At 43.3% G+C, this 10,096-nt stretch overlaps 2 protein-coding genes across 2 annotated transcripts; one reads left to right on the top strand and one right to left on the bottom strand.

The window, feature by feature from the left end:
* Nucleotides 1–1,257, top strand: LOC126882478 (uncharacterized). Its single transcript, XM_050647443.1, has one exon. It carries the CDS (start codon nucleotides 1–3, stop codon nucleotides 1,255–1,257), a length of 1,257 nt encoding a protein of 418 aa, XP_050503400.1.
* A 700-nt stretch (nucleotides 1,258–1,957) lies between these two features.
* On the bottom strand, nucleotides 1,958–9,880 carry LOC126882479 (uncharacterized). Its single transcript, XM_050647444.1, has 2 exons — nucleotides 9,242–9,880; nucleotides 1,958–2,233 (listed from the first exon to the last, which is right to left on the bottom strand). The coding sequence occupies exons 1-2, from the start codon at nucleotides 9,878–9,880 to the stop codon at nucleotides 1,958–1,960; spliced, it is 915 nt and encodes a 304-aa protein (XP_050503401.1).
* Nucleotides 9,881–10,096: the final 216 nt, after the last annotated feature.

Below are 10,096 nucleotides of genomic sequence, written 5' to 3' on the forward strand. Positions count from 1 at the left end.
ATGTATGGAAAACGAGCACGTTCAGACAGCGTAGTAATGCCTCCAATATTTGATATTTATCGTAAGCCAATCTTTGATGAATCAATTCGAAAGGCTGAATACCGAACTTATGCACCATTCATCAAATCATTCAACTGCAATGATATTGTTGAATTTAGCATTAATCAAGTTGACTCGTTTTTTGCCATGAGCGAAACCCTGTTATGCATTAAAGGATCACTTGAAATAACTGGAAATGGCGATGTCAAACTAGCAAATAATGTGGGTGCCTTCCTTTTCGATTCGTGTACGTACAGCGAAAGCGCAAGGGAGATGGAAACAGTGCGGGATCCTGGCATCGTAAGTGCTGTACGTGCCATGACATGTTATACTCAAGAAGATTCTAATTATATGGTTATGGCTGGATGGAATTACCCTAAGGACCCAATTCTTAACGATACTTCATTCAACATACAGATGCCTCTTAAGCACATTTTTAACATTTTCAACGATTATCCAATGATTACGTGTGGTCGTCAAACAATAAGACTAGTTCGAGCTCGAAACGACAACGATTGCATTGTCATTAAAGAAAAACAAAACGCTGACAAAACTACAACTGTTACAACCGCCAAGATTAAAATTACCAACATTGAACTCAGAGTGAAGCACATATTTCCAAATGATGAAATTAAATTGGAACTCATGAAATCCATTCAACAAGATCAGCCTATAGTTATTCCATTTAGAAAGTGGGAATTGCACGAATTGCCTGCCATTACCAAAGGTGCTAGGCGTGAAGTTTGGGCTGTTAAAACTAGCACATCCGTTGAAAGACCACGTTATGTCATTGTTTTCTTTCAAACAGGCAAACGTAACACAATCACATCTGATCCCACATTATTTGACAATGTTAGCATCCAAAGTATTAGATTATCGTTAAATGGAGAATACTGGCCAAACGAGAGAATGCAGTTGGATTTTAACAAAACTGACTACAACGAGGCCTATTTCAACTATACCGAATTTTACCCAAGCTACATACATTCCCAACAAAAACGACCTCTACTTGATTTCTTAGCTTTCCAGCATCATGCGTTGTTCGTTATCGATTGCTCGAAACAAGAAGAAAGCATGAAAGCATCCACCGTTGACGTAAAACTCGATATTGAAGCGTCTACTGGCTTTCCCGCCAACACCAAGGTCTATTGTATTATTATTCACGACTGTGTAATGGAGTACTTCCCTCTCACCGAAATTGTAAAAAGTCTAACTTAGACGCATGAGGTGTCAGTAGTACACGAGCAGTCATCATGAGAGTAGCATTCATAGATATTCAGGGATTCGATGTGGACGGGTGGTTTGTTCCCAAAGAACTTACCATCGAAATAGGTTTTAAACGAAGCCATTACATATTTTTACCTCCGAAACCATTCAATGCGCTAAGTAATGAGGATAAGAAGACGGCATCATACGTGGAGAAAAAACTGCTTGGTATTCGATATTCTGATGGAGATGTAGAATTGTCCAAACTAAATGAAATACTTGAAACCAAGTTGTTGTATGCCGCTGATTACATATATGTCCGAGGAGAACAAAAGGCCGAATTTTTAAGCAAGAAATGCCACATTTTTGGAGTTTTTCCCCTTCTTATTGATGTTTGCAAGTTTGATGGTACGCCTCTTGCTACTGGAAACGTTGGTCCTGCTACAAACCCCTGCCACGCTGTTGGTCTATTTTCATGCACCGAAAGAAATGTGGATCGTCTACGACACTGGTTTTCTTCTACTGTAATACCGTTGTAATTTTTTCTATGTATTAATAAATATGTTGGAGATTATGTTGGTTTTTTTATTTAAACACCTTATTTATTGATCAAGTCTTATATTACATGAAGATTGAAATTTTCTTTTTACAATTTCAAAAATAAAATAAATACAGATGCTAATATTACACAAGACATTGTCTATTTCACTTTTCATATTCTCGCTGTTGGTGGCTCCCATGGTGTAGGCTGAATACGTCTTAACGGATATGTAGCTTGTGGTAGTTTTCTAAAGGCGTAAAGACCTTGCTGCTGCTGCTCTTCAGACCTCCACGTTTGCCCCTCAATATGCAGACTATTGAATTGGCTATTAATTTGTTTTAAATCCTCATATGATTTAATATCTTTATTTAACAGGCTGAGTTTACTTTGAAACTCCATTACCCTATGTATGTACTCGATGGGATTCATACTAGTACTGATCATGTTCTGCGTGAAATGTCTCAATAAATTCCAACTTTGGAGCACATCTCCTGCGTCGAACGTCGTTCACGTTACGTTATTCACGGTAAAATGTCACGTTAAAGAGGTACACTGTTAGGATGGTTTAAAGATAAATAGTCTATGCCATTAGGGAATAGAGTGTAGCAGAGACCATTAGAGGCCATTAGAAACCATCAGGTCACGTTATTCTCGTCACGTTATTTACGTCGCGTGATTCACGTGACGTTATGCACATCACGTTCTGTTAGGCACTGTCACGTTCTGTTAGGCACTATACGGAAAAGAAGAAGAAGAATTGGCAATTAATGTTGAACGTTGACAGAAGAAGAATTGATAGTTGCCATCTGTGTCGCCACCGCTTTCATTTGATACCTCATACGTCAAAATCGGATCATTAGCAAAGAAGATATGTTGTAATGCCGTTTTGGCAATGTCAATGATTTGTTTTTTAAAGGATTCCGCAGCTCGTTACCCCCACGCAACACGAACGTGATCACATGTTTACATTCTCACGGTTACGTTGTTCATTTCAGAGATAAGATTTCCATGTTTTGCAAAAACAAGACCTTGTGGGTTTAAAAATATGCGATAACATTTACACAAATAACAACTGTGGTTACATGTTATCATCCGACTCCATCCGGCCTTTTAGCATTGTGGTTTGTCATATCTTTAACGGATTCCTGTTGTTGCAAAAATAACGTCTGCACTCTTTCCTTATCAACCATCCACATCCGGAATGTTGATAAACAACTTAAAATATTTTTGTAAATATTTCAAATTATTCGATTTTTCATAATTTGTACAAATATTATATTTTCAGCCCTATATATGATAATCGTATAGCATTTCGCATTTTTATACATGTTCAGAATGACCCATTGTCATGCTCTTCATCCAAGAATGGCCCATTGTCACCCCCCCAGAATGGTCCATTGTCATGCTCTTCATCCCAGAATGGTCCATTGTCATGATGATGATGATGATGATTATATTGCATTTTTATACATGTTAAGCATGGTCCATTGTTACCCCCCCTAGAATGGTTCATTGTCATGATGATGATTATATTGCATTTTTATATATGTTAAGCATGGCCCATTGTTACCCCCCTAGAATGATCCATTGTCATGATGATGATAATGATTATATTGCATACGGTGAGCGGGAATCGGCATACCGATTCTGGCTCACTTTTTTCCCACGGTGAGCGGGAATCGGCATACCGATTCTGGCTCACTTTTCCCACGGTGAGCGGGAATCGGCATACCGATTCTGGCTCACTTTTCCCACGGTGAGCGGGAATCGGCATACCGATTCTGGCTCACTTTTTCCCACGGTGAGCGGGAACCGGCATACCGATTCTGGCTCACTTTTTTCCCACGGTGAGCGGGAACCGGCATACCGATTCTGGCTCACTTTTTTCCCACGGTGAGCGGGAACCGGCCTTACTTATCTACTTTAGTGACTTGTAACCGTTGACCTGATGATGCTCTGCAACCTATAGAGAGCGAAACCGGTCGTCGGAAGTACACAATTAAATGATTGAGAGTACGTCTGTCTTTTTCTTCATCTTATTGGTGTTTATTAAATAAAAAATCTCAATTTATATCATCTTCACACAGTAAAATTAAATTAAAAAACGTGTACCGGAAAATCGAGAGACCCTGTAACAAGTTTTTTTATTGAACTCGTTTAATCGCCTCCAATTGCTGCACTGACATGATTGAGAGAATGATTTTCCTAAAGATGAATGATATATTGATATATTGGGTGCCGCCACAAGGAAGAAAGCAGTTTAGATGGTTATTTAGTGCCTGCAATTTTCATATCATTTTTTGACTTAATTTCGATAATAACAGGTACACGTAATTGTGCAGGTGTGAAAGGAAATTTCACAGAAAAATTCTTTAGTAGGTAAGGATTGTCCCAGCAAGAAATTTGCAAACGTTGTTTTTATATTCAAATATAGTTGAAAGACTGATAACTTTGTACACACTTGAATGAATAGAGGAAATAAAAAATGTAGTATATCAAAGTGTGTAAATAATTTATTTCTTTACCTGAGCGCTTTCGACATAAACGTCATCATCGGAGCTAATGCTAAAATAAAAAAAGAGGTCTTGTAACAAAAAGAAGTACAAAACTCTTTTTTTACTTACGTCAATTGTTAAAAAAAGTACCGCTACAAAATTGAGGTGTTAACATTTGCATCTTGTGAAAATAAATTTTGGTTGGATATGCTATGTCCTCCGTACAACCCCAAACAGTAAAAACAGAAAAACGGCCACATTACACGTTACACAAACACAAAAAAATTTTTTCATGGTATAGGTATCACACATCCATTGTTGGCCTAGTAGAAACAGCTGACTGACAAAGTCAAGCAAGCAAGCAAGCAATTTGATTTAACCCGACCTGTGGGATTTGTTCACCCTCTCGAAGGAGTACATTCGGGTGTAACAAGTCATTGGGGCGAGGTGTTTTGACCCGAGTTATACAGGGATCACCCCACCTCGCTCCAATGCCCCAGGCCATCCCTTTCCCCCCCATAGCACGCTGATGCGCGATGGAGGCACAACTATCGTAGCCAAATGCTCTTCACAATGGAACCCTGGGTAATAAGATTCCACTGTGGTATCCTAATCGAATGCAAAAAAACTAGGCCCAGCGTGATGCGCTCTATGCCTTTATCTTCTTAATAACTTATCCGCGGTACTAAAAATTGCTTGCTTGGGCCCCGAGTCATCGTGCCGAGCCCCACTGAGCCCTGTTGGGCCCTGCTGGGCCCCGCCCGATGACTCGATGCTCTAATTTTTTTGTGTTTTTGGTTTTTTTTAATTTTTTTGGGGGCTTTCGCCATTTTTTTATTTTATATGAATTTTTTTGGGGGCTTAAGGCCCTTCTAATTTTCTAATATTTGCTTACCTTGGAGGTGGTCGTGGTACTTGGACTTCGTGGGTAACGCTATCTTCGGCACTTGTTTCGAGCTACGAACACACTACTATCACTTATCACTTTTAGTTTATCCTATAATTTGTTGTTTCGGGCGTCTGTGCTTCCATCGGTGGAACTCGTCGTATCTTAGCGTCTCTCGCAGTATGTAATTTGGGTGATGTTCTAATTCTGCGAATTTGACCCTTGCCTTGTCTGTCATGGTTTCTGTGACTCTCACCTGTTGGAGTTCTCTGAACAGGAATCTTTCAGCTACATATCTTGGGACTCTGACGGCCTCCCTCAAGCTGTTGTTATGGACTGCTTGGATCTTCTTCTTGTGTGTATTACATACGTGTCCCCATGCGAGAGACGCATAAGTTAATACCGGTAGGATTATACTATTTATCAATCTTAACCTTGTTTTGAGTGTTAGTTTACTTTTTCTGCCTGTGAGTCCTCTTAGATTCGCTCTTGCTATGTTGGCCTTCTGGACTGTGGCTTCTACGTGTTTTTGGAAGGTTAATCCTTTATCCATAATGACTCCTAGGTATTTGGCTTCCTTTTTCCACTCGATGGGCCTGTTCTGCACCCTCAATTGTTCCTCTGGCTGCTGTCTCCCTTTCTTGTATAGAACCGCTTGTGTTTTCTCTGAATTTATGGCTATCTTCCATTTGATACACCATGCTTCAATTTCTTCTAGTGCAGTTTGTAGGTTGGTCACTGCTATATCTGCGTTTCTATGCTTGGCCGCTATTGCTGTATCGTCGGCGTAGAGGCTCATGAGGGTACCTGGTGTTCTAGGTACATCTGCGGTGTATATCGTGTACAGCAGGGGTGACAAGACCGCTCCCTGTGGTACTCCAGCCTCCGGGATTCCGAGTTCGGACAGGACTTGTCCTATCCGAATCCTGAACCTCCGGCCGCCCAAGTACGACGAGATTAGCCTCGTCATCGCTCCGCTGTACCCGTAATCCCGCATTTTGAATAGGAGCCCCTTGTGCCAGACTCTGTCGAATGCCTTGCTTACATCCAGGAACGCTGCTCCAGTGTACTGCTTATCATTGAAACCGGCTGCTATGTACTCGGTTAGCCTGAGGACTTGTAGTTCGCTGGAGTGCTCTGCTCTAAATCCGAATTGAGCCTCTGGGATGATATTTAGTCGGGTTGTTTCCGCTTGCAGTCTGCTGAGGATGACTCTTTCCACTATCTTGCTGATCGCTGGAAGTAAGCTGATTGGCCTGTAGTTCTGTGGGAATGTGTGATTCTTGCCAGGTTTTGGAATCATGATGACACGGGCCTCTTTCCATCTGTTTGGGAATGTCTTGAATCTTAATATTGCGTTTATAATATTTGTGAAATACACTATAGCTTTTCTGGGCAAATATTTTAGGGCTCTGTTGGTTATTTCGTCGAGGCCAGGCGCTTGTCTCGGTGAACTATTTTTGATATGTTCATTGATTTCTTCCGGTGATGTTGGGGGGATGAAGTCCTCTGGGTCTTCTGGTCCTTCTTCTTGTTCTTCGACTTCTTCCAGGAAGTCGTCGTCTTCATCTTGGTGGAAGTTCAGTCTGCATTCATCTTCGAGTGTAGTCCTCATTGCCTCTGCTTTATCTTCTATGGTGTATACCATGCCGTATCTTCCATGTAGTGGGGGGATGGGTTTCCTGTCGCTTCTCAACATTTTCTGGAGCTTCCAGACATTTCTCATGTTTGAGTCTTGTTCTTCCATCTCTTGTACAAAGTTGTCCCATTTTTCGCTACGGTGGAGTTTTAGGGCCGTTTGGACCTCCCTATTTAAAATATTTGCCCAGGATTTATCTACTCTGTTTCTTGTTCTTTTTGCTGTTTTCTTTGCTCTATTTTTTTCCCTTATCAACTCTTGTGTTTCTTGTGGTATGTCTTTGAACCTTCCCATGAATATCTCGACATCTTCCTCTGTTGTGCTGTTTCTAATTGCCTCTTGGATGATATTTTCGAACTCTAGGACTTTTCCTTCTATTTCTTCTGGATTGTTTATTACTGGCACTATGTTTATTCCTTCACTTACTAACCTTTTGTAGTTAGTCCACTTTATTTTCTTTTTTGTTCTTTTTGGCGGGTTTGTCTCTTCCCATGTTCCGATTTCTAATAGGATGGGGTGGTGGTCAGTTGATCCTTCGTCCAGCGTGATTAATTCTGATTGCAGTCCTAGGTTTTTGGCTACAACTAAGTCGATGTGTGTCGGAAGTGCGTTTCCTGGGTAGTGGGTAGGTTCTTCTGGGCCCATTGCCATTGTGTCTTCGTTGTTTTCTATGTATCTGTTTAGTAGTCGTCCATTCCTGTTCGTAGCTCTGTCGTTCCAGTTGGGGGATCTTGCATTCAGGTCTCCTATTATGATGGATGGTTCGGCGATGTTTAGGAACGCATCTAGGTCATCGTCCATTAAAGGGTCTTGTGGTCTTACGTAGGCTGATGTGATCCTTATTGCGCCTTGCCTCATGTTAACTTCTATTGTTGTGACTTCCATGTTGACCAGTGGTGGAGTAGTGTAACTGGTGTGTCTAATACCCTTCTTTACGAGGATGGCCGTTCCTCCTGATCTTCTAGTGAGGTCGTTCCTATATACGTCGTATCCAGGAAACTTTAGGTTGAAGTTGTTGGTCAGTTTTGTTTCCTGAATTGCTACGATGTCCATCTCGTATCTGTTGGCGAGTTCATCTAGTATGTTCTGATTTGTGGTTATGCCGCCCGGGTTCCAGGAGCCTATCCTCAAGTATCCCCTCTCTGCCATTAGTTCTGTGCCTGCCTGGTGCTGAGTATCAACTCTTGGACTACCTTAGTCACGATGTTTGTGACCATCCTGACTAGGTACTCTTCGTCTGGGAGGGTTGGTCGGTTGGACGGTGTGTTGTTCTGCGCTGGTTGGTCTCCCTGCGTGGCTTGCGCGTAGGATACCCCGGTTGCCTGCTGTCTTCGGTTTGGTGGTGGTCGCTGTTGTGACCTCTGTGGTGGAGGCCTCCCCCAGGTTGGGCACCTAGGACATCCTCTGTAGTTGGCTGGGTGGCTCCCATTGCAGTTGGCACACGTTGCCTTGACTTCTCTGGCTCTCTGGCACTGCTTTGAGTGGTGTTCTTCGCCGCACTTCACACATCTCGGGTCCTTGTGACACGAGTTCTGGGCGTGATGGTACCCTTGGCAGTTGAAGCACTGCGTCGGTCCTGCTGCCTTGTGTAGGTCCTCTACCACAACTTTCATGTGGCACAGGTTCGTTACCCGCTTTGCTTTTTCCACGTCTTCCTGATCCAGTGTCATGACAAACATGGGTAGTGGCCTCCTTTTCCCTACTCTCGTAGACATGTTACGTGCTGTGTGGCAGGTTATTCCATATTGGTTTGCCATGTCTTCTTGGATTGCCTTCTCGGTGGTATTCGTGGGCAATCCTCGTAACACTAATTTTGGTTTCCTGTCTTCGTCGAGTGGAAAGGCTATCCATTGTAGTCTCTTTTTCTCTTTGGCGGCGTATGCTTCTGCATATTCCTCCACTATCCTTGTCATCTTTCTGTAGTCATCCGGGCTTTTAGCCTGGATGAGCGTCTCTCTGCCACTTCTGGAGATTTTGTTTGTGGTGATGATGCCTTTGCCCTGGGCTATGGTAAGAATAGCCCCTGTCTCGCTGACACTCTGTAACTTAATTACAGGCGGTTTTCTGTATGGTGTTACCTGGTTTTCAGGTAACACGGCTTCTTCGGCGTCTTCTTCGTTTTGGTTTGTTTCCATTGACACTGTATCAGTTTGACTGGAAGCGGCAAGCGCGTCCCTATCTGTGCTCGTGGATGGCACTGGTTCCTCGGGGAGGGGTAGCTGTACCTGGGGAGCTAGTTTCATGGCTTTTTCTTGGTTGGACGTCCATGTGGCGTCTTCCTCGTCGGTTAGTGGAAGGTGTGTCACCAGGGGTGGAAACTCTTCCTTTCTCTTTTTCCTCTGTTGGGTGGACGCCTCCTTCGTCGAGGTGGTAGCCTTCTGGCTGGGTGGTCGAGTCTGCTCGGTGGTCATCTTTTTGGTGGCAGGCTGCTCTACTGGTGGCTTTTTGTCCGTCTTTTCGGGGTTTTTCTTCTCCGATTTCTTTGCGAGTTGTTTCTGGAGAGCTATCAACTCGTCGAATCTGGCATCCATCTTTTCGCTCATTCGTCGAATCTCCGTATTCAGCTCTTTGATCTCTGCCTTCTGTTGTGCGATCACCTCTTCGTATTTTTTGTTGTTTGCATCAACGTTTGCTGCAAATTCTTTCATCAGGGTTCTGAGTCGGTTGATTTCTGCGTTGGCCTTTGTCAGCTCGTCTTCGCTGGCGGCATCCTCTTCAACCCGCTGACGTTTGGTAGTGCCCCCGCCTTCGGCGCCTGGGACGTCTTCGTCCATGTCCTCGACTTCCTGGGTGGCCTCGATGTTCTGGGAATCCTCGACTTCCTGGGTGGCTTCGGTGACGTTCTCGGTGGTCTCGACGTTCTGCGTGGAGTCCTTGCCTTTTGACTTCTTTTTCTTTTTTCTTATTCTACGATTTTGGATTGTAAAACCGTCTTTTCCATCTTCCTGGTCGCTCGAGTGGTCATCGCTGCTCTCTTCAGGGTGCTGTAACAGGAGGGACTCTTTAGAGTCTGCATATCTTGGCGGGGAAAGCGCCTTGGATCTGGGGGGTGACCGAGATCTGACTCGTGTCATCTTTGGTTGGGAGCGGTAACCTAACTTTTAGAAGAAGCCTTTTTTTCAGCCGATTGGCCCGACACCACATCGACTTCAGGGTTGGCTCCCTGCACAACAGCGCGGTAGTTCTCGTACCTAGACAGAACTAGGTACGGGATCCTCTTGATTTTCTCAACTCTCTGACCTTAGGGGCCGGGGCTGCAAGATGTATTCTAAATAACTACACCTTGCAGT

The sequence above is a fragment of the Diabrotica virgifera genome, chromosome 3 (assembly GCF_917563875.1).
Source record: "Diabrotica virgifera virgifera chromosome 3, PGI_DIABVI_V3a".
NCBI lineage: Eukaryota > Metazoa > Arthropoda > Insecta > Coleoptera > Chrysomelidae > Diabrotica > Diabrotica virgifera.

Bases quoted from the DNA above. Each gene is read 5' to 3' on its own strand.
- LOC126882479 (XM_050647444.1), bottom strand. From the start codon at position 9,880: ATGACACGAGTCAGATCTCGGTCACCCCCCAGATCCAAGGCGCTTTCC. The intron at 2,234-9,241 runs GTAGAGCAGCCT...CATTTCACGCAG, and splicing joins AGACGGACAAAAAGCCACCA to AACATGATCAGTACTAGTAT.
- LOC126882478 (XM_050647443.1), top strand. From the start codon at position 1: ATGTATGGAAAACGAGCACGTTCAGACAGCGTAGTAATGCCTCCAATA.